At 34.1% G+C, this 25034-nt stretch overlaps 1 protein-coding gene across 2 annotated transcripts in view; it reads right to left on the bottom strand.

Moving 5' to 3' along the window:
* The window catches only part of FRAS1 (Fraser extracellular matrix complex subunit 1), a 251450-nt gene that overhangs the window by 157882 nt on the left and 68534 nt on the right, over nucleotides 1-25034 (bottom strand). For both annotated transcript variants that reach the window (XM_072405386.1, XM_072405387.1), the window contains exons 3-5: nucleotides 11902-12009; nucleotides 10547-10639; nucleotides 3121-3280 (exon numbers count right to left, since the gene is read on the bottom strand). In XM_072405386.1, the coding sequence (XP_072261487.1) occupies nucleotides 3121-3280; nucleotides 10547-10639; nucleotides 11902-12009 (361 nt within the window). The remainder of the gene's footprint in view (nucleotides 1-3120; nucleotides 3281-10546; nucleotides 10640-11901; nucleotides 12010-25034) is intronic.

The following is a 25034-nucleotide window of genomic DNA, read 5'->3' as shown; positions in this document are numbered from 1 at the left end:
TGTTTACATCACTAGCAATTCCACAGGTTTATGTCCAAACAAATGCCCAAAGGCTCATGTCCTAGCCAAATTAAGCATTTGAAAATTGGATGATTTTTCTAGACTCTCAGAGAATCTGAAACTCTCTTCTCTATTGTACAAAAATATACAGCAGGTAGAATTAAATTATCAACTTGTTGCATGTCATTTTGATTTAATTTGGTGGGGGTTAATATCAAGACTTATTCTGCACACACAGGAAACAAGGATCTGAAGCTACCTCCTCACTTAAATATATTTATGTATTCTGCAAAGACCTGAAAATGTAACAATATAAAAATGCATTTACTTTGTCAGTGGCACGTTTCTAAAAAATGAAATGGTTCTTTAGTGAAGCACATTCAAATTATTAATGAACAAACAGTGCTCATCACAGTATTACATTCTCATTTTGTGAAATCATTTTTGATCCTAAAGTAAGGCTGGGTAATCATACTGTTCTTGCAGCACGGTTTAGAAACCTGCCAAGCACAGAGTGGCTCGTAGGGGCCAGTTGTTCATTGCCAACAGATGAGTTGTATGATACAGTAACAAAGAATTGTGAAACAAACTTGTTGAAAGAGGCTTTAGTAAAAAAAAAATAGAAAGGATCCTAGATGAGATCAAACTGTTGGTTACAAATGAGCGTCTATAAACTAAGCCAAAACAGAATGAGAAGTGAATACTATCCAAATACTATCCAGTCAGCCAGAATTGGACCTATTACCGTAAAACATTATTACAATCAAATCAGGCAACCATTCAAAGAAATTCCACAGTTGCAGCCTGGCCAGATATAACAAGAAAAATACAGAATATAGGATTCTTAAACATTAAACTCACATTTGGTACTGTATGTTTTCCTTTCTACCATTAATTTGCTGCAATGGGTTTACAATAGGCCATAAGGTATGTCATCCTAGTGAAGGGTTAGCTTATGTAGGAAATGTGTTTTTTTATGTGATTTAGGTTTAGATATATGTGTATTAAAATGTCAATACGGTGTATTATAGGAAAGATAGGCTATTCACAGGTAATAATAATTTAGGCACGGTTTAAATTACATTTACCTGCCTGATTGCAATATTTTATTTACACTCACTTGTCCCCGATCTGTTGTGGGCGCCTCCAACTTCATGTGTTCCCCCTCTGAGAAGGGACATTACTCATCTTTTCTACGTTAAAAATCCTGCCTGCTTGCAATTTTTAATTGCTGTGCCAACCAAAGTTTAGTACCAAAGTTTAGAAGTACCAAATCCAGTACAAACCTCATAAAGTTAAGAAAACACATCTTTTACCTCCCTTGATTTTCCTTTACATATGTCCCACACATAGACCTATAATAAAGCAGTGCAGCATTTTCCCCAGGAAAAGATTAGGACTATTATAAAATACTTTGCATCGAAAAATACTTTGCATGTAAAATTATTTGGAATAGTCCAACACTATATTACTGCATGATTCAAATGAAAAAAAAAATAATTTGGGTCTAAAACATAACAATTATTGCCTTCTGTTATTTATGGTATAATTTATAAATTACTATTCAGGTGACATGTTCTTTATATCTCCTGAATGAATAATGGGACTTTTTTCAAAATGCACAAGCTGTATGTTACAAGCTGTATGTTTTGACTTACCGTATTTTTCGGACCATTAGACGCTCCGGACTATAAGACGCACCAGGTTTTCCGCACGGGAAAACAAGAAAAAAAAATTCATTTGATTTCCCCTGAGATCCAGCGTGCGGCACTTGTGCCCGCCCATGAAGGCAAGTAAAAAAATATGCATTCGGACCATAAGACGCACCCTGATTTTCCCCCCACTTTAGGGGGAAAAAAAGTGCGTCTTATGGTCCGAAAAATACGGTAAATCTGTGAACAAGCTTGTCTTTTAGTCTCTGACATCATATTGTTAATTTACAGTGGGTATATAATAATCAAAATTGTTTCCTTTCCTAGGAAACAAGAAAAGAAATTGAGACATTAATTAGTCACAGCCCTACAGGAACAATGCTGCTTTTCCATACATATAGTTCAGTGAGTAAGTATTGTCATCCTAGGACATAAAATGAATTATTCACAGTATCACCAGTTGAAAATTAAAGGAAAAAAGCCTAAAACAAAATGAAAAAAAAATTAGGAGACCAGAACATTTAAGGACTGGTAAACTGTAATGTATCCATTTTTGTTCTGGGGTTTAGATAAAGACACATTACAAGTTAGTATGCCTTGCAGGTATAACCAAGTAATCTGTCTCTTAGTGCTTGTGTTGCTTCTCAGAGGCCAAAACACATAATACTATTCTAAAACAGTTCCTAAACTTTGTCCCCTTGTTTACTTTTCATTAATCTCATTTGTATTAAAGAACGTACAGTAGTTTAGTATATATTCTTTATTTATTTACTGTGGTCAGGGCACAAAAATGAAACTGTGCCCTGAAATGAAAATTAACATTTCTTTTTAGAACTACATATTACATACCAGGCATTAAAAAAACCCTTACTGCCTTCTAAAAAAAAATACTATATTGCATAGCCTCTATCTTATTTCCATGAGTCAGTTACATAAAACAAGTATGCAGATCAAGAAAGTCAGAATTCCTTTTCTCTATACTTACTGTTGGCCAGTGGGTCACAGTCTTAAAGCCAACTAGGCAGCAAAATAGACAGTGCTTCCATTTACTGAACAAGTCTTTTTTTTTTTTTTTAATAAAGTGTAAAAAACACCTAAAAACTAAAAAACAAAATCATATTCAACCAAATTTTAGTCTACTAGTCTTTTCCTACACTTAGAATCTTAGATCAAAGCAATCTGTGTGTAAAGCTGGTCAGCTCACATCCAAACCTATCCAAAGTTATGCTGTTCTCTACCATCCTGGATTGCTTATTTGGCAAAAGAAGACAACATGTTTCTCTTCTGTATTAACACTTGCAAGTATATCAAATGATTGGTTACTTTTTTGGAAAACCTTCCAGTATTTTTTTAAATCAGTGTAGTAACAAAATAGTATTCGTCCAAAAGTAGAATTTGATCAGGTACAGCACATAATTAATAAACAATACAGCTAGGTAGATAGATCTCTACAAATCATACTACACACCTCCAGTCCCGAAACACACAGGGCAACATTCTTCTGCAGTCACGGCTTCCACTTCCCCATCTTTGCATTGTGTCCTGGGACAAGGCTTGGATGCACACGATACCTTTCCATGCTTACATGTGCACATAGTGCACTTGGATTGTGCCCATTGTGTACCATGCTGCAACAAGATTAAGATAAATTATAACTAGCAGTTGTTAAAAATGCTATATATTTTTGTATACAAATCGTAAGCCTGGGTGTCATACTAAACTAAAAACATTAAAAAAGAACATACATACATACTAAAAGTCCAGATGCATTAGCACTAAAAGAAATTCAGCAATGTATAAGTAGTTCCCATTTACCTGACCTCTCGGGCGTTTCCATTTTTTATGATCTAACCTTTATTGTAACTACATTATATATATATTTAATGTTTTTTATCAAATTGAGCTATTTATAGTATATTACTGTTTTTATATTCATTTTTTATGTTTAGTTTAAGAGATATGCTTTCTTGCTTCTACACTCTTGATAAAGCAGCGTTGACTGTGAAACGCGTCGGGTGAAATCTAAGACTGAATGAATTACAATATTCATAAAATTTCAATTTGCTGTCTTGTTAAGCAATCTTTGTAATTAATGTTGTATGTGTTATGGTAATACAGTGTTCTCCCCAGCCCCATTTAGCTGGGCGCACCACCCAGCACTTTTCATTAACCACCCGGCTGTTTTTGGGTAGTTACTGATAAGCTGGGTCACAATACAAGGTCTGCCAGCCACCTAAAATTTCTTCCCACCCGGTTAAAAAAAAAATCCTGGGTTGAGCACTATAATGATTAATGAATATGTATATATGTCATTTTTAACTTTAATAAAATTATGTAATCTGTTTTTTTGCAGTTCCCGCAAATTCCTTTTTTCAAGTAACTTGTGATCAAGATACTTATGATATATGTGTATCTGATAGAATTCACAACTATCTAACCATAAATTAATTTTGGCCCATTTTCATGTGGAACAATACGAGCATTCAAGCTCATTCAAGCTTTGCAAGTCAGAACACGCAACAGAATTAAGCTGCCCTGTTGCTAAAGTTCGAAAATACAATAATTCAAACAGGAATAAAGCCCATTCAAATTGTTAATATCTTCTTGTGTTTTAGCATTACTTTTCATTTTACAATTATATGGGATTTTATTCAAACAGAATAAAAAATGAATATATTCAATAAGTATTATTCTGGGAAGCCCATTGCAATTATTAGAAACTTTTGCAGGAGATAACCAAGTGCTGGGTAATATTATGTTAATAGTAATTAGTTTTGCCTGTAGCAAAAAGGTTTTTAAAACACAACCACAGTATCCAGCACTTTTATTTTTCCAACTCTCTTAAAAAAATTATTTAAAAAATACAATTTGCACTTATTTACTAGGGGAGGTAAAAGTGCAATGGCTATGGGCAAAATGCAGTAAACACTTAACACCATTTATCATCTTTTTCCCTAAATAGACAGAAATAAATTGACATCCAATTGGGCTTCACGGGTTAATGCACTTGTCATGCAGTAGTCATTACTTTGCATATTAGAAATCCATTTAAAATCTACATTAAAACTTCTAGTAGTTTCTTCATGCAATATAATGGTAAGTGAGCTTACTATTCAGTAAGTTGGTAAAGTATCCCAAAGCCATATAAAATAACGTCTCCTACCATCATGAAGTAGAGTTGGATCACTAAGCTCTGTGAGGCAGAGATTGGGCCTGCCATTCAGCAGGGAGTATGAGCTTTGCTAAGTAAAGGGGTCTAAAGATATGTACACATGTTAGATTTCTGCCGGTGGAAACAATGTTTTTTTTTTATATTTTCAGTGACAGCAGAATAAATGACTCATCTGCAGTTTTTTTTCAACAGAAGGAGTGAAACTAAGGAGGAGGCACCATAATAAATGATAGTGGTCATCCCTATTGGTCATTGGTTTGTAGGTTAACTCACAGAGGTAGCTTTGACACACAGCAGAAATTTTACACATGTATACCAATGGTAATGGTTGACAATATATTGTACAAGGAAGCTAGGAAAAGTTTTAGTCTTGGGTTCAACAAGATTTTAGGATTACTTTTCAGGGACTATCGAAAATATGAGTGTATTTAAATTAAAAAAAAGATGGTAAGTTAAACAAAAATTCATCTCATCCCACTTTGTCCTTTCTTCCTACAGGTCCCAAAAAAGTATTAGGACTATAAGATGTAATGTTAAATTTTAACATTTTGAGGGTGAGATAAGGCATTAAAAGTTGACCATTGTGTGCCTCTCTTTTAGGTTCCAACACCAACAAAGGTTCCATTGATGATAATAAGTAAGCTATCCATGTTACTGCATAGACCTTAACATGTTTTGATACGAGTGCCAAAGATATATGAAAAATAGAGATTTTGCATATATTTAAAAGGTGCATCAGCCACCTTAGTAAGCCACCTTTTTCCTAAAATGATGAATAATGAAGAGATGATGAATAAAGAATAAAAAAGTAGCCAAATCTAGTATCTTGCAAATCTAAATCTTGTCAGTATTTTTCTTAAATATTCTAACATTTATCCAGATTTTTTTTGTTTAGAAAAATACCACAAAGTAAAAAAACAAGTAAAAAATGGCAGATTTAGGTAGTGCTGGCTTGTAGTAATTAACAATGGCATTTTCTTCTCCAGCACAATTTGTGTGTTATGCCTCTATCACAAAAAAAGATGTGACATTTGTAGTCACCTTACCCTTTCATTAAATTAGATACACTTTTCCTGACAGAAGGATTAATGGTCCTTCTGCTGGGCCTTCTGAAATCTGCTGCATACAGACCTTAGCGGCATGGGGATAGCAATCACAGCAGTGATTAGGACTGTTTCCATGACCTGCATGGCATTCTCAGCAGCACTTTGCCAAGTTCCCAGCCTCACAGCTTCTAGGGCAAAATGTTCATCTGAAGGTAGCTCATGTGGAAATAATAAATCTAACCTGTACTGACCTGATATCTGTGAGTGATAAACAATGACGCCTCAGTAATTCCTCATATATTTCATAGTTAGGATTATTACAAAGATCAGTGTCTCTGGCAAAAACACACGGGTTTCTGGCATGCAATTATTAGGTCAGTTAAATGATAACTATGACCAAAGATGCCAGACAACTATTGTCAAATATGTTTTCATTACTATATCAACCCTTGGCCTGGGCAACATATTCAGTTTAAGGCCAGAATATATATATTGCTGTTTTGGCATACGCAGACACTCACATTGATGGTAGATGGATTATATTGCAGCAATATATTGGATATAATAGGACAGTACCTGCCTCTCTTTCAGTAGCATGGAATTCATTTAGCTCAAGGCTGTAAGCAGTGTGTTTGTCTACATTAGATTTAGGCTGATGTACACACGTCAGATGATTCTCGTCCAATTATCGCTTCAGGACTAGTATCGAATAAGAATCTGACATGTGTACATCGGCCGTCCAACATCGTTCATGGATATAATCTCTCACAAATAATAATCAGATAATATCTCACAAACAACATGTTTACAAAGTTAAACAGATGATACTAAAATCCCTTAGCTGGGCTGTGGTAGTCAGATAAACGACTCATTCCCTCCCTCTCTGCTCCCTTTTTTCAAAGATAAAATACACTTTCAAATACATCCAATTACATTTAAATCTCATATCATATCTCATATTATAAAGTTCACTCCCAATATTCTCCATTACTCTTCTTCCTCGCCTACTGCCTCATTCCTAACTGACCAACGTGCCTTAATAATTACTAATTAGGTGGATCCCAATTTTCCCTTCTTATACTCTTTCAATACATTCATGGCTTTCCTTCAAGACTTCTGTACAATGCACCTTCTAAACTTCACCCGTGGAAGACAACTTCCTTGATATTGGGCCATCCATTATATATATGATTTTACTTACATAATTCAACAATTTATTGAGCTGTTTCCAATATTTATGAATATTCATCTTAGCTATGTGTATTCGGACCTATATACCTGTGGTCCAGTAGAGAATATTCAGGATATTCAGGATCTTTTATTCCCATTAAGCTCTTTCATTTTTTTTAACTTGTACCAGAATTTACACAGTTTTGGGCACGTCCAGAAAATAGTAATAATTTATTATTACATAGCAAACATCTCCTATGATTGCCCCTACTCCCCTCTATAAGGCAGTAAACCTGTTTACTAAATTTTTTTTTATTAAATAGAGTGTTCTTCCCAGCCCCTTTTAGTTTGGTGGACCACCCAGCACTTTTCAGCAACCACAGGGCTGTTTTTGGGTGGTTACTGATGATTTGGGTCACAATACAGGGGCTGCCACCCACCTACAATTTCTTACCACCTAGCTTAAAAAAAATATGGGTTGAGCACTGAAATATCCTAATTATATCTCCTAATTTTTAATTTTAATCCAATAATGCTTTACCTTTACTTACCTTTTACCTTATTTACCTTTATTTTATCTATTTATAAAATTCCAACCACAATAAATCCAATTAGATCCATGTGTAAATATTGTGTGAAATTATATAGACCTTATGTCACGATTATTTCTCATGTTGTTGTAAGTGATGCATTATTCACACTATTACTAAATATATTTTTTTGTAAATAGATGATAATTGGGAAACAGATGCAACCTCAAGAACCTCATTTAGAAAGAACTTCTCTTCTTTTCTCTCTTTTTGTGTCCTTGCTAGTAGAACAAAGTGCCTTCTATTAAATGCCACATAGAAGAGTCTGTAAAACTTTGATAATTAAATGTTTGGAAACACATATTTCAAGGACACTTGTTCTAAGAAAAACACACAACTCTTCAAAATCTAGGGCTCAATTAATGAAGCTTCACGAACTTCCTTTCCTAATGAAAAACTGGAGACTTTCTACTAAAGAGGCCAGTTAAGTTATGAAAATGTGTCTATCACAGGAGAACAGTCCTCAATGGGCTGTTTAAAAAGGTGGAATGCTTTCTTGAAACAACAAATATAAATTACTTCCTACGTTTCTAAACAATGTTGATTGTGATCATGTGGTGATGTATCATTTATTCTGGCTTTGTTTACTGTTACACACTTTGCAATGTGTACAACTTCTTAATATGTCAGTTTAACAAAATTTACATTTTGTCTTCAATGTGCAAAAATAATTTTTAATAAAAAAACAAAAAAAATTAAATAAATAAAAAAATGTGTTTATTATGGACAAACACAGATGTAAAAAAAGGTTTTGCTAGCAATCATTTTTATTTATAGTCTGTTTTCAGTAAAAAAAACAATATTATTTGAAAGCAATAAATTATCTTTTTATTTGCTATTGACAGTACAAAACTTGCTATGGATATAACAGCTTGTGATGCACAAATCTATTGATATCCTTTATTTTGAATTTGTCACTTCTAAATACCTGACAAATGTATGAATATTCAAACTGGCAAATGACAAAAGATTCCGGAAACCAGAAAATGGAAAGCTGCTTAGTGATCAATCAATAAGAAAGGACAAATAACCACTGTGTAAAAGATTGTGACATCTGTGTGAATAGTATTTACTGCACTCATTTATTGTTATATAGGAACTTTGCAAAAAAAAAAAACTCTTTTCATTAAACACAGCTCTACTGGTCCAGTCTAGTAATTCTTACTATGCCAAGATGTTGTGATCAAGCTGCTGCAGGCAGAAAGAACCACTTCCCTAGTCTCTGCACCTCAGTGATCAAAGTTTAAAATGTAAAATTAACTGCAAGGTGCGTGGCTGCAACAATTTATATACTTACCTGGAGTTAAGTTGTAAAGGGTACTTATCATCTTTACAAAAAAGCCATTTAGGTATGACCAACAATTCATTATCAAAACTGTGTGTCCATGTACATAGAAACAAATAACACATTCATGTTTAGGTGTAGAAATTAGCCACTTTATATCCTCCTACTGACAGAAAGCTTAAGACTTATATTAGCATCAGTAATGTCTTATATCCTTTTTATGATGAACACATGCCTGGGGCTATAATGTAAAAATACAGCACTCCTGCTATTACAACTGTTTCATTCTTCTCTCCATAATTCATACAGAGCAAATAACAAATTCCTAACAGATGTTGATTTTTTTTTTTTAATAGATGACATGATTCACCAAAGATAAAAATTGTAGACATGAGTTATGTAGATTACAGAAATATCCTTATAGAGCAATGGACCAGGATAATTAGAAAAAGAAAAGCATATTGTGTAACTACCCTGTAAGTTTTTCTAAAAGATAAGTGGTAACCTTCACTCTTGGTAAAAGACCAGTTTACAGCTAACAATATTCAAAATTATACATTGCTGTCAGATTGTAACATCACTCACTTTAGATCAGTTTTAGTTCGGATATAGGAAAAAATGTTAACAGAATGCATAATATATTTCAGTTTATGACAATAAAAGGGGTTTCCCAAAGCTTTCATAAAAAGCCTCTTTTTCTTGACAGTAATGTTTGTTGGCAAGAAACCCTCTGTTACAGCATTAGAATAACAAAACATAAGCCCCCTCTGATAGTACAAAAAGCACCTGACATCTCTCCACTTATCCAAGGAGCTGAAAAGTGCTGACAGTTACAATCCAAATATCACAATCATAACAAAAGATCAGTACGGATTCATAAAGCCACTCCAGTACCAGGGTCATATCTACACACCATATATATATATATATATATATATATATATATATATATATATATTGCAGAGAACCATTTTTCAACAAAAAGAGGAGAAAGAATAACTAATGTCACGCTTCAATTTTTAGAGAGATCGAGGTGTCTTAATATCCCCTATACATGCTTCCACCCTCCCCCCTTTCCTAATCTAGTTGAAAGTGACCAGGGATAGACAGGAGCAAAATACAAAAAGGAAAAAAATTACCACAATTTGTACATTTTGAGACTGCAGCACCCACTAGCTCCACTGGAGAGTCATAATAGTAAATGCAACCTCTCTGTCTTTATTTCTACCATCAATACTTTTAGGAAGACATATTGCCATGTTCTGAAATGCAAGTCTAGGTTGATTGGGATTGTATTCAAAATGAATAGCATTGCATCTCTGACTGTACATTGCCATATTAGAATATCACAATGCATATGTATAGAGAAAGCCTTCATGATTTATTTAAATTGAGGGATTTAAAAATCTCAATAAAAGTTAACAATCACGGGACTGGGACTAACCCCTGTATTCTGGTTACCCTTTCACAGCTCTATAATTTCTGTACCTGATCCACTCTATATATATATATTTATTTATTTTTTTTTTTTTACAGATTCTCCTTACAAAAGAATAAGATAGATTCTCCTTATAAAAGAATAAGATATAAGACAGTAAAAAAAAAACATAAGGTTGAAAAACAGCACTTACAGCATGTTCCTGACCATCATACTGGCAAGCACCTTCTTTTCTTGAAGTGCACTCTGGACAGCACTTATTATGTTCTATGCGAAAGACTTCTCCCTAAATAACAACAAAAACTTACTTTCAGCTAGCTTTACAATGTTTGCACTGAAATGAAAGAAAACAAACAATCTAAGAGAAATAACTTTTTTATCTAAAGCAATCTTGAACGTAATAGAAGCTAGACTGGTATGCTGAATGGAGCTGCAAAAGTGCAAAGCATATAATATAATAAAATATAACATAATACATAGTGCACTGTATGGTACACCTTGAAACACTGTAAATAATTCAGAGCCAGGGGAATTAAAAATGCATTATCTCTTAGTAAATTTTCCTGTTCTTACTACACAGAAATAATATATAACACATTTGGCTTTCATTTACTACAGATAAAACAAATTTGATTGTGATGCAGGTTGTAAAATCTAAAATTACTTTGTGCAAAATTCACACCTCATAATTTCCCAATTGGCTTAGACTTGCGGGTACAAAACTTTTGGCTGCTACTTAATTCTCTTTTTTTATTGCTGATTATTCAAATTTCTAATACAACTTTCACATACTAAATAATGACCTTACCTATAGCTAAAGAACATGTATTAGAATTCTTAATGTTATGGATATGCTAAAGGAAAGGTACTTGTACATTTTTGTCTGGCATGAATAAATAAATAATACCTTGACCTGTTAGTTACAGGGATGTTCCCAGGGCTTTAAGTGTTGTATGTACAAAGGGTTTAATTGCCAGGGAATATTGTTTGTGATTATCTCAGTTGAAAATCTAGTGTAATAACAGCGGCTCCCTCACCTTGTCAGATTACAGACCAAAATGATAGACTGATACCATCTTCTACTTTTTTAGCGGAGAGGGTGTAGCAAGAACATTCTCTGTATGGGGCTTAAGAGGGTCTATTGTCTGTAGTGAATGAGTAATGTTTGCTCTCTCCTGCTGGCAAAATATTACTTGATTGCATGTTCTTTCCTGAGCATGAATGCGTTTCTGTATGAATGGGCCAGTTTACAATTTCAACAACAGATAGCACAAAGCTGTGAATCTCCAGTAGTGTTCAAATCAACAACTTCCAAATCAGAATTGCTGATGGAACACTATGTGTGTGTAGGGGGGGGGGGGGGTCACCTTGTGTTATATATCATTTTTAATATCATAATAACAAAGTAAACCTTTTTTAGTTTTTGAAAATAAAGAAATTAAACAAACATATGAGAACACAATCATATTTAAATTGGTGTATAAATAACTTTTCTTTCAGGAAAAAACATTCCAAAAAACAATGAAGATGCTTAAAATGTCACTATACCTTTGTGAAGTCACATTGTGGGTCCCTGCAAAATGTCTTTTCACATATTGCTATATTGTCATAGCAGGTACACTCTTGACAAGATTCTGGTTTCCATTCAGTGCCATTCTGTAATAAAAAATATACAACAATGTAAGTTACCATATATTACAAGTAATCATCTTGTGATCTAATGTTTTCTTACTAACCACTTTTCTGCAGCATCGGACATAATCTGTAAATTCCTACCTAATGCATAGGGCCCTATGATGCCTCTCAATCGTAGTCACATTTTTTATTACACAAATACATATAAATCATTAAAAGAATAATTGCTTTTGGCTCATTTAATGTTGAATGCCATGAAAAGTACTTGCCAAAATTATCAAATTTGCCACCCTCATTTAATCATCCTAATTTAATATTTAGCCATTGATTCCTATGGAGGACCCAACCATTTACTCTGTCACATTATAAACCACACAATATCCTTATTAAATAATCATATTTAAATATCTTATCCAATTCACCTTTAACAGCAACCTTAAAGATACAAAAAGAATGTTGATAAATAAAATGAATTAATAAATAAAAAGCATGTGAAATGTACCATTTTCCTTCAATTATTGTTCTGTTTTTAACTATTAGGGAAATGTCCCTTTACTTCCTGATTAAACAAGAAATTACAGAAACGCTACAATACATCTCTCCACAAATGGAAGAAAATTAAAGCTGCTTAGGGAAAGTCTTTTCAAACAGCAAGTATCCCATGTACTAGCAAACCCCCTTCATACCTAAAAGCAATGTGAGGAGATCTTTACATAAATAAGGAATGCAATATACACACCAAATCTGCAACATGAATAATAACAATGCCTGGATGTAGGGTTCCTGGGAGTGTTCACATAGTTTCAAGGAAATTAAGGGTATGTGAAGGTATTGTTTAGGGCCTGCTTTTATTTGTTATGTGGTCTTCGTACATCTAATAGTTACAAAACAGCAATGAAAATACAAATGTAGCCGAAAGCGATGCAATTTATTCCTTAAAAACAGTAATAATTGGGTATTTATTGTTGTTTTAAATGCATTTGAGTATAGACCTGGTAAATGTTGGAGCACAATATTAGTACACAATAATTTATAATATTTATGTTATAGTGTGTTGATTTTTTTAATGCATCTAATACATGTGTGCAAAAGCACAGGTATCATGCACTTCATGGAGCAAGCTAATTATGAATTAAGGTCAGATTGTTATACATAACATACCAAGGATGGACTGGGCTGGAGTCTCTCTCCCTCTCTCTCTATTCTATTTTCACTACTTCGGAGGGGGCCAGCAGTCAGTGACAGTTTCTGAGCTTTAGGGTAAATTCAGATTGGCGTTTTTGTTTTTTTGTTTAAGTGGTACAGCTGTGGTTAACCACATTTAATCACCTTTGATTCAGGAGTTTGCTTGCATTTGTATTGCTGAATGGTTAACCTTAGGAGGTTAACCGACCAACTGATTCCATGGATGATATTCTATATTACAAAAATTTCAAACAAAACACTGCTTCCAACTGCAAGCAAACGCCTACAACACAAATTTGCGAACACCTAAAAAAAAAACCCTGTGGCATACACCTGTGACCATTCCCTAGCACCTATTGGCAACTGTTTTGTGATCAGGAGAAGTAAACAACGCTAACAGCAGAAGGCTGAGTGAAGTGTTCCAGTATCATTGTCTTTTGTGTCTCTGAGATCTTATGCAGTCAATTGCAAACAGCTGCAAAGTAAGTTAATGCTGGGGGATGAAACCTGTAAAATGTGTTGAATGCTTTATGAAGAAATGATTATGGCATTTTATTAATTATTTTATTTTATTATTTTTCTTGTTGCAGCACTCTAGCACTCAGCAATTTATTGGCTAAAGAAGTACTTAACTCTTCACAATTCAACCCTATACATGCTTTCACCATGGCCAATAACTGTGACTCACTTTGTATGTTATATCCTCTTATATATTACATTACATTTATTATATATTACATTATCTTCTAGAAAATCACGGTGTGTTTGTTCCCACACTTTATAATTCCGGTACATTTTCAAAAAATTTGCGTACATTATGGGAAGTTGCTGTTGGTATTCTGAAAACATGCTTGTTTCTTGCTGCAGAATTGCTTAGCTATGAAAAGTCATGGAGTCAAAGGTTCACATGTGATTAAATAGAATAGGTACCCCAAATAGAAATACCTACCCCTCTGCTATGTATTAGGCACTGTTATACACAATAACGTATGAGTAGTGCAGCTGTCTACCACCCCATAAAATACTGTGCAAACAAGTGCACAAATGTCAGTTCATGCACACTACTAGACATGCACCTCCTCCTGTGTTAGTGCTCTGATCCAATACCTGAATGCACAGGCTTTTACCACTTTTTGACTCTCAAAGTCTGATTTTTTCAGATTATGAACCCTTTTCTCCTCTATTTGACAGCACTCACACCTGATAATTGGTTGATCATACACTAAACTGTGATAAAACATACCAGTGTCACATCTTTGCATATATCAAGAAGTATATACAATTTTAAACTAATGACAACAATAGCTAATAACAATAGGTTAGCAAAAATCAATGTCAATGGTAGGCCTTGTGAAAAGGAAGGTTTGATTTTTTTTTTCTGTTTGAGTTAAGTTTGCTTTAGCTTGGATTTTCAGTGAGACTACACATGAGAATTTGACCAAGTTATGACATGAGACTGTGTTATTCATATAAATCTAGGACATGCTAGTCAGTCCCCTTAGAAAATGTTTTAAATATTTAGATTGGTTGCTGTGAGTTTTAGAAACATTTTCTACCTAAACCAAATATTACTGCAACTATCTATATATTCTCGAGTATTTAAATAATGGCAAAGGCAATTAGGAAGAAAGTAGAGCACAGTTGTAAAATTGATTTGTTATTTTTTAGTAACCATATATTTTAAATTGGAGTTTACTGTGACTGTACTAATATTATTACATTTTTCAGGACTGCTTGGTAAGCAGAATTCAGTTTCCAGAACAATTAACAAATATGGTAATAAATGCACATATATATTCTTTGTACAGGACCTCACTTAACCCATTAACAAACAAAAAAATTACGAAATGAAAACATAGATAAAAAGCCAGTTTAGGAAGAAAAAAGAATTATCGGTATCTGTATTGAAATGCTATATTATTAACAACCAAGGTTTTTTGGCTGTAAAAATATCAGGTCCCTGTCCTGTGCTATACTCCTGTTTCACTGCTCCCAGGATCAGTCTGTGATAATGAACAAAGGATTTCTGCCAGCAAAGGTTAGAAAGATAGAGGCACTAATTCAGACAAGGCCTGTGCCATCAACCCCACTACAAGCCACACTACATATTTCACCAGTGGATCAATAAACTATGAGTCTCAAGTGCTTTATGTATATTGACTACACTATGGCATCACTGTACAGTACTTGAGCAATGTTTCATGTACAAATTGGAAATAAATCAGGATACAATGTTGTGCACTGCTTTCTCCCTGTATTGCGGAGGCACTGAAATGTATTATGCTTTACACGTATATTCACATAGACAACAACTATTCAGAATAAACTTTCCTTGTAAATATTTGTGATAGGAGCACAAGTTCTTGTCTTACGAATATATTTATATATAATATACATAGAAGCCAGGTTTTTAACTAGAAAATATATTTGAATTACAATTGAAACATATATAAGGAAACTGATTTATATATACAAAAAGATTGGTAATTCTGTTCAGCCAGTCTCGTGTTTCACATACACTGCTAAATATATACCTGACCAAACTAATTGAATTTGTATCTAGCAATCCTAATAAAACAACAATATGAATGCTAACAATTTTTACATAAATAAGTAAAATCTCCCATCATTACCACCTGTTCAAGCCCATGCAGCCCTTTCCGTTTGTCTATAGAATTGAATCCCTGCCTCCTCTTTAATAGTGGAGGCTTGTAACAAACTCTGATAAATAACTTTGCATATTTATACTCATATATATATATATATATATATATATATATATATATATATATACATTCATCTCAATAACCCCTGCTAAAACCAATTTATTGACTAAGAGGAAAAAAGCCTCAAACTGGTAGCCAGTGGAAAGAAATCCCCACCCCAACAGTGGTGGCTAGAAGAATACCCTTATAAATAACTAAAACATAATTAGAATCATTATTAAGTGGTATTGTTCCCAGAACTATTCAGGCTTCATCAAATGGGAGGTCAGTCAGCCACAGTTCGAGAAATCCTTAGCCATGTCTGGAGGAACCCTGGGGTTCCATCAACCATGGTTAAAAGTTTCTGCTCTACATCAAAGTCAAGGTCCACTTATACATTAAATTTTAGATTATTTCTCACAGGCACTACCACCACTTTTGATTTACCCTTTGTCTAAAAAAGAAAAAAAGAGTATTGTCAGGGATATTAACAATTCAATCATATGAAGAACGAAGTCAAGTTTTAGAAATGTCAAAACAAAAATTCTGCTCTTGAATTACCAAAGATTTAAATTGTCCTAATTTGATTGGCAAGCTTCTGCCTTTAGTAACCAAACACTTTAATGAATTTTTCCATTTTACACTTGTATTACCTATATGTTTGTTTGTTTTTTTCAGAACAAATAGTACTGTAATAGCCAACGTTTGTAATATTAAGACATATTGAGTTAATTCCAATATAGTGCTTATGTCTGCAAAATGTGCTGATTATTTCTGGTTTAGGGTATCTCACATTGTGCAGATAATTATAATAAAATTACATATGTTTTACAATTAATAGGTTACATGTGGGTTGTATAAAATAATAGGTTTTGGGGCAGTTTATTTACTGTATATACAAGCAGTACAAGACACAGACTTTTCTAAAACAGAAAATTCACATACACCATTTTCTGTATAGTTATTTTGGGCAGTGTGTGTAGCTGTATAGTTATTTTTTTTATTCTTGATTCAACAGGCTTTTTCAATTTATCATTTTTGTGACAACAGTTACAGGTCCATTATCCTTTCAGGCAGAGTAAATATTCTCACAAAATGGCACAGAGAACAAATATATTAAAAGAATTCAGCTGCAGTTTTTTTTCAATTACAGCTAAGACCTCTATTGAAAAAAAGTCTTGCAACCTCTGGAAATTCATAAAGGATAGAAATGTCATCCACTTTTATGGAAGGAATGACCCTTAAACTGGCAATGAGATGATATATGTCTTCTATGAAAGTCCATTAATCCTTTTCAGGATACTTAAGAAGTTCTATTTCTCCTGGCAACTTTCAACATATCTTTTGGGAGTCACGAATGGCTACCTTGTAAAATCCTAATACAACGAGTGCTATATTTATCTGTTGAGTTTAAAAGAAATTAACAATTCAATCCCACTCTTGACACCTGTACAAGTTCCCAGTGACTGCCTATAGAGAAACTCAGTGGATGATTACAGTCCTATGGCTCTTCCCCATGTTTCTACTAGTGCACCCTAATTTGCGAATTCAGCAAATCATAATTGGAGAACTTACATATGAGAAATAGGCCTGCAATTAGGAAGGCAAGATTCTACTATCATTTGTACCCTAAATGTTAAAAAAAACTGTTTTTAGAGACTTCAGCTGTCACAAAATACATGTATGTTAAATTAATATGATGCTTACAGACCATACTGAATTTCTTGATTTAAAAGTATAGCTAAAGACTAATACCAGTTGTTTTTTTTATTACAAATGTAATGGACCTTTAATATTAGGTAGATATGACTGTGCCTAGAATATTCAAGATGTATAGTGTTGTTAGGATCATAATTTCACTTCTACAAATTCCATTGTAAAGGACACTATGCTTAAAGTCATTCTGGGAACAACATTTCTATTATTAATACAGGGAATAATACAATATAATGTCTTTTATTAGGGAATCAATACTGTAGGAATATTATGTATATCTAAATGTGAAATGTTATTAAAGACTACACGGGGGCCATCTAAATTGCAGTGGGCTGGAGGTCGAACAAAGTACTACTACCTTGGGATTCACAGTTAAGACACAGTAACATATTGAAAATCAAACTCAAATGTGCAAACCAGCAAAGACTTTTTAAAGTCATTATGTAAATGTTCCAACTATTCTTATGGAAAAAAAACCCTAAGGCTGTTAAGTATTTAAACGTTTTGCTGAAAACAATCTTCCAAATTATTTTTAATTCAGCAATAACTTTTTCATCACATAAGATAACAAAAGCAATGCAATGCAATATATATATATATATATATATATATATATATATATATATATATATTGTTTTCTAGTTCAAAGCTTTGAATCAATATTTACAAATTAATGTGCATTTGTATTAGAATTTCTTTAAACAAAAGAAGAGAAAAAGTTTAGGGGCCATTGACAACTGTCTGCTTGTATTCATTGCTGTACACCTAAAGTGCATGTTACAGCATTAATGCACCCCCTTACATTAAGGCAACACCACACTTACCTTGCAGCACACAAAACAAATCTTTGTTAAATTGGGAGAAGAAAGGCTAGTACTAAGGTAAAGCTCTGCTGCATAGGGATATATTTTCAGTAAACATGGTAAGATGACCTTATCAAATAGTTGTTGTTGGTTTATTATCAAATAACCTGGGATTTGGCTTTTTTTCTCATATAAGTACTTTCCTAAACACAAGATGGATACACATGCAGATCACACTTTGGAGGGACACTTATGGTTATCTGTCATATATAACAGAAAATCTAGGCCAGACATATTGCCTACTCAACTTCCTCTGTCTCCTAAAACCCCTCTACCTCTTACCTTTTTTTCTCTTGTGCCATTGTTGGTATCTGTCTGTCATTTGCAACCCCTATTCAACGTACATCCCTGCGTATAATGTTGGCGCTATATAAATACAGTTTACTTTTAATAATATTATATTATACAACAAGGCTTGTGCTGTTTGGTTGCTTGTGCTGCATTCCTCTAGTTTTAGCTCTGCAGTGTATGGACTGCAAGAGGCTAACATTACATACATTTCAGGTACTTAAACTTCTTGTATTAAAAAAAAAAATAGGTTTAATGATGTTTTCCTGAATACAGAATTGCTATGTTACATTAGTATATTGTTTAACATACATATATATATATATATATATATATATATATACCACAATAGTCTGTACTTTTGTACAGGTTCGTAGGGTAAGGGGGTATTGATGGGGTTTAAGCCCGCTGTAAAATTTTTATAACTCCAGCTGTATGTTCCTCCTTAACCAAGACATATTTGAGCTGAATGTAATAAAAAGTCCAACTTTGGCAAGCATGTTTGGGAAGTGTTTAAATAAAGTAGTCAATCACTGCCTCAGATCCAGCTGGTCCCCATATAGAAGCCTTAAGGTACATGTTGTGCAGTAGATGCTAGATTAGAACTCAAATTACACTTGGAAGAGGTTTACCAAATGTCTTTGAAAAATGTCTCTTCCCCGCCTAGCCTTAAAACATCACTAAGTACAGAAAGTTATATCTTTCGTGGGAAAACAGCCGAGTGAATAAGATCAGCAAGTAAATCTATTTATTGATTAATTCATTAGACAATGTTGTGCAATGCAGACTGAAAAAGGCAAACAGGATATTTTACAGTGCTCACTTCCAACATTATTTACACAAGTAGATCCATACTTTATAACCTTTATTTTGTTTATTTTTAAAGCTGAACTACAGGGTGAACGAATATAGTTTTAATGCAAGAGGCATGAGTCTTCTTGAATAATTGGGTGCTTTTTTTACAATTATGTGGTAATCCAGTATAAAAACTTTTCCTCTGTGCAAAAGCATCTTATGATAAAAAATAGACACGGGTGTGCTCTCTCTTCTTCTACAGGGTGCACTGGTTTTATATCTGCCCCCCAATAGGTATCTGCAGGCAGCCTATAGTGAGTGGGAAGACCTGCTACCACAGCTCAGTTATCCACACAGGCTATATGCATTACAGTTATGGTGTCCCCATTACTTCTGCAAGGTAATATCTGGGTTTGAAAGGGTGAATGCAAATTTGTGCGCTTTGTGGAATATATTTCATTTATTGTTTTTGTGCCAGCTGTTTAAATAAATGTTCTGTTGTGGCCCTTGCCATTGCATTTTATTGCTGGTGCTGTGGAAGTTCTTTAACAACATTAGACAAGCAAGGTGGGGTTTCTGACTTGCTTGAGCACTTCTGTACTGCACATGATGCATTTTGTTTATCCATCACAGAGGATGACACAGAGATGGAGGATGTGACAGCCAGAGGATATTATGCGAGTACTGAAAATGGTAGCACAAGAGAGAAAAGGAGGTAAGAACACTTTAAAAGAATGAAAGATGTTATGGTTTCCTCTATTATCTCTTTTATCTTTGGTGCTGATTCATCAAAACTCTCCATTGCTGGATCACCCAGCTTTACTGATGAAGGTGTATCCTCTCCAGTCTTGGAGAGCTTTAACAAATCAGGCACTTTGTCTTTGTTTTTGGCTGTATTAGATATATTTTTGTATACTTTGTTACTCTCCTTTTTAAAAAATCTCTAATAAAAATTTAAATATTGAAATACAAAAGAATAAAAGATGTTGCTGGACTGTATTGAAGGATAAATGTGTATTTTATAGTAATTGTGTGACTGTTTTTTAAAATAACTATCATTTCTCTCTCCCTTTCTGAAATTACTTCCTGAATAGGCAGGAGACAGTTTCTACTAAATTATTGCAATGGCCTTCTCCATTTTTAAAAATCACTAGCATTTTTGGTTTAGCTTAATAAACATTCAGTGAAGATCATCAATAAAGTGAAGAAATCAGAATCTGAGAAGCTGAATTTCTTCATATCATCTTCATAAGTAGGTCCCATGTTAACCAACAGGTTCTCAAATGAATATTTTACAGGCTGGTAAATTACCTAAAGCTAATTATGTGGAAGATAACTCAAAATACCCTTTTGACTAGAGCATATTCACTGTGACCTATTTCTGCTTGGCAGTATAGATAGAGTCAACGTTTCTCCAGGGGTCCAATCTTCATACTGCAGATACTTCTATTCACAATTTCCACATAAATTGCAATATCTCAACACTGGCTCAATATTGGCCATACACATCATAAAATGGAGAAATAAATGAATAACTGAAAAAATAAATCAATAACACTGGGGAACACAATTTTTGTTGAGTTAGATCTTACACTTGTTCTTTACTAATTTGTGGGTGGTGAATCCAGAAATGACCCCAGTTTTTTGTTATCGCATCCAGTTTTTACTATACAGGGTACCCTCCATTTTTGTTAAAAAAACTTACAAATTTTACATACAATGAAAAAATAATGAAATTATAACTTGAATATACTGTTTATTTAAATTTCTTTTGTTCAAACAAAGGATTTATTGTTTTTCTATCACATTTGAAAATTAATCGGGTAAGCCTGTAGGGTAAAAATTTACGCTTATAGCTTTTCCTAGAGTGTTTAGTGTTAGGACAATCCTGCCGGATGCTCCAACAATAGTCAGCCATCATATGTACATCCCATCTACCCTGCATGCACAGATAACAGGGATACTTGGTGTATCCGCATTGCTGACCAAGAAGGAAGCATACCATTTTAAGGTCAGCACAGATGACCCAATTTTGTTGGTGATATTGCAACAACTTCATTACTCTCTTTATGCCTGCATATCCTTCACAAAGAGAAACTGAATGGCCAATTGGGACTGACACAAATATATTTGCTATTGTGAAGGAGGACACACTTTAAGCTCCGCCTTGAGCTATCAATAGTCGCCATTCAGTTATAGATTTATAGTTATAGATTGGAATTTCCAATTCCTCCATTAAACCAGGTATGTTATGGCAATAAACCAAGCCACTGTCAGTTCTAAAATACTGCAGAAATGCAACTTCTCTGGTCCGAAAGTACGATACCTTCCTTCCTTTTTCAAGTAAGTTTTTCTCATGCAGTCTTGATGCTAGGAGTTCTGAAGCCTTCTTTGATAGTCCCAATCACGTGCCAAATTACTCAACTCATGCTAATCAAATCCCTTACAAGTCCTCTTCAATTTCAAACTCTTTATCATTGTTGTCACCTAGTTCATCACCATAATCATCTTCTTCAAGAGAGGATAGTGTAACGAAAACCAGCACTGGGATTTCATCTGAATGAGCCACTGGAGCTATAGCCAATGGTAGACTAGGATACTCTGTTAAATTTATTTTTCTTGTTATATCCTGAGGTTTTCACTTTACAAAGGTAACAGTCACTGAAATGATCTACTGGTTCTCGCCAAACCATAGGTAAACCCAATGGCATCTTATCACGTGTTCCCTTTGTCCACATCCATAAACTCTCGACAGTGTTTGCACACCTTATGAGAGGCCCAAGACTTATCTTGATCACCAAGTTGAACTGTGAAATATGCCAAATAGGCTTGCTCTACAAATGTGCTGATCTTCACCCTTTAACTGGGAATGGTGAAACTGCCACAGATATACCAAAATGAATCAGGGTTGTTTAGGCACCATGAGAAACAGAGAAAAAATAACTCACTCACTACGTAGAACGCACAACCTCTGAACACACTGTCTTGCGTGTAAATGAATAGCCTATACAAATCCACGCTACAGTAATCGCATTAATATAAGCGGTAGAGAAAAAACCTGTCATGATAGAAGAAAACTATTTCCGAAAGAAAACTTTCCGAATCAGCATACCTATTTTAGTGTAAATACGCTTAAAATTTAGGTCAACAAAAATTTTGTTCAATTTTTGTTCCCCAGTAGACTTTTTCTACCATGTGAAGGTGCTAAATAGTTTGTGCAAAATAGCGTATTATTTCGTTACGTGCTTTAAATGAAAGAATATTGTTGACATCACATATTCCCCACTAAAAAAGGGATTCTATTTCTGCATAAAGCAGAGTAATCCTCATTTTCTTTTATCTAGTTGCAGAGGGCTGCACACTTGCTCATGTAGCTTTGATGTGAAAGGTTTGGAAATAATGCTCACAAGACATACATAACACAAAGATCTGAGGCTTAGCACAGCTGCCTGCTCTTCTATCTATTGTTCAGCCCATTTTGGCAGATAGCAGAGGGTCAATAGCATTCCACTAGCCAGCACTAGAAAGTAGAGTCTGTTGAAATAGAAGATAAATTAGTGAGTGACATCCAGATTATATAAAAAGCCTTATATACCCAGACAGCTGCTCTTGATATGGAAACGGCTTTTACAGTGTACAGAAACCCATCATCACTATGCAGCACCCAACACTGTTTTTTTGCCGTCTATTTAATGGAAACCTTAAAAACAAATGTTGGCTGCAAATGGAGATCTCTGGAAATGCTAGTTGTCTAAGTACTGACATACAGCTCCAATACTGTCACAAAGTCACTGGCCCTGAACAATTACACAACTTTCATATTTTTGAAAATAGTGACATTTTAGTAAAAATTAAACTAGTTTCCCTAGCAGCGAAATGCACTAAGGTTTGCAAAGCCTCTAAACATTGTAACATGTCACCAAAATTGCTCAGAGATGGGAGGGCTCGAAATCTGTGTGAAAACTGCCTGGATCAAAGCTAAAATATTTAAGAAACTCTGTTTTTAAAGCCACCTGTCTAGTTTTTTAGTGAAATGAAAAGCATCTGAAGTATTTTTTACAAATGTGACATTTAAAGAAAGATCACTATAAACCTGTTGTTGATTGTAGTATTGGGATGCTAATAACTAAAGTCCATTGCAGATTAATCCCCCACCAGCTTCAAAAACATCTTTTTTCTATCTATAACTCTAAATTAGGCATGTTACATGTTCCCACAGGTCTCCATGACCAACCCCCTTCCCCTTGTGAATAACTTAAAAAAAAAAAAGTTGGTGGCCAAGGGCTATTAGGATGATACCTTCATCTCATTTTTTTGGGTTGAGCTTCAAAAAGAGTAGGAAATGTCCTTTTAATTGTCAACATAGGCCAATGAAGCTATACTCACTGTGAGTACCCAGCCACATGCAAAGGACATTAATACTTGCAAATACTTGCCATTGCTTGTTATTTAAAACTGCAGATATTGTAAATTGTAATGTATATGCCTAGTGGACAAAAAAGCTATGGCAATCAGTCATAAAACAAAAGGAAAAACTTTCAGCAAGTCTAACAATTGTTCCTTCTTATTGTTGTCATGGATGAACTTGCACCTGCTGCAGAGGACAAATATACTAAGGACAATAGGCCTGATTTAATAAAGCTCCCTAAGACTGGATAAAATAGACTGTCATGGGAAAGCAAATGTGGAATGGATTTCTTAAAAATAATTTGATAAAACATTACAAATCTTTTTATTCATGGACCTGATATATTCCAGGTTTGCTGGATCACCCTGGCTCACCCATGATAGTCTATCTTCTCCAGACTTGGAAAGGGTTAATAAATCAGACCCAATGTAAATGTGAGCTGGACAAAGGGTGCGTTAAACATATGGTACAAACATATTTGAGTGACAACTATTTAGTTAACTTGGCAGCTAATGAACAAAATGTCTGTTATTACTTGTCTGCGCTGACAATTTAATTTTCTTAATTTATTTAGCAAAAGCCAATAGTTCTGTATATGGGTAATTATTTTCCCTGTTGCTAATTAAAGTTCATTCAGCTTCATATGCAGACTAATAACAGCAGTTTGAATGATCTGATAGTTGGCATATTAAATAAGAACAGCTTTCACATTTTTACTTATCTGAGTAGGCACAAGAGACTCTGATTAGAAGGAGCACATAGATCACTTTTTTTACTTGGGTACTTGAGGCTTGAGTTTAGTAGAAAATAATACTTTTTTGAGACAATTATTCACTTCAGGTATCAAAGCCTTTATATTAATTGATAAGTGATAATAATTTAATACTGTCATTATATTGGGTCTAATTAAAAATGTAATCTATATTTTGATAAGTATAATATTTTATCAATGATTTTTTTACAGCTGTGTAAAAAAATAAAATACAGTTGGTCCCCAAGTTAAGGACATCCAACATAGAAAAGACTCCTAGATGCAAACGGGGCTTTCCTGCTCAGTCCTGTGCAGGACAGAGGCTTGATGGGGGT

This window comes from Pyxicephalus adspersus, chromosome 3, assembly GCF_032062135.1.
Source record: "Pyxicephalus adspersus chromosome 3, UCB_Pads_2.0, whole genome shotgun sequence".
Lineage (NCBI taxonomy): Eukaryota > Metazoa > Chordata > Amphibia > Anura > Pyxicephalidae > Pyxicephalus > Pyxicephalus adspersus.
The sequence above is the reverse complement of the archived record's forward strand: the minus strand, read 5'-3'. Positions and strand labels throughout refer to the sequence as shown.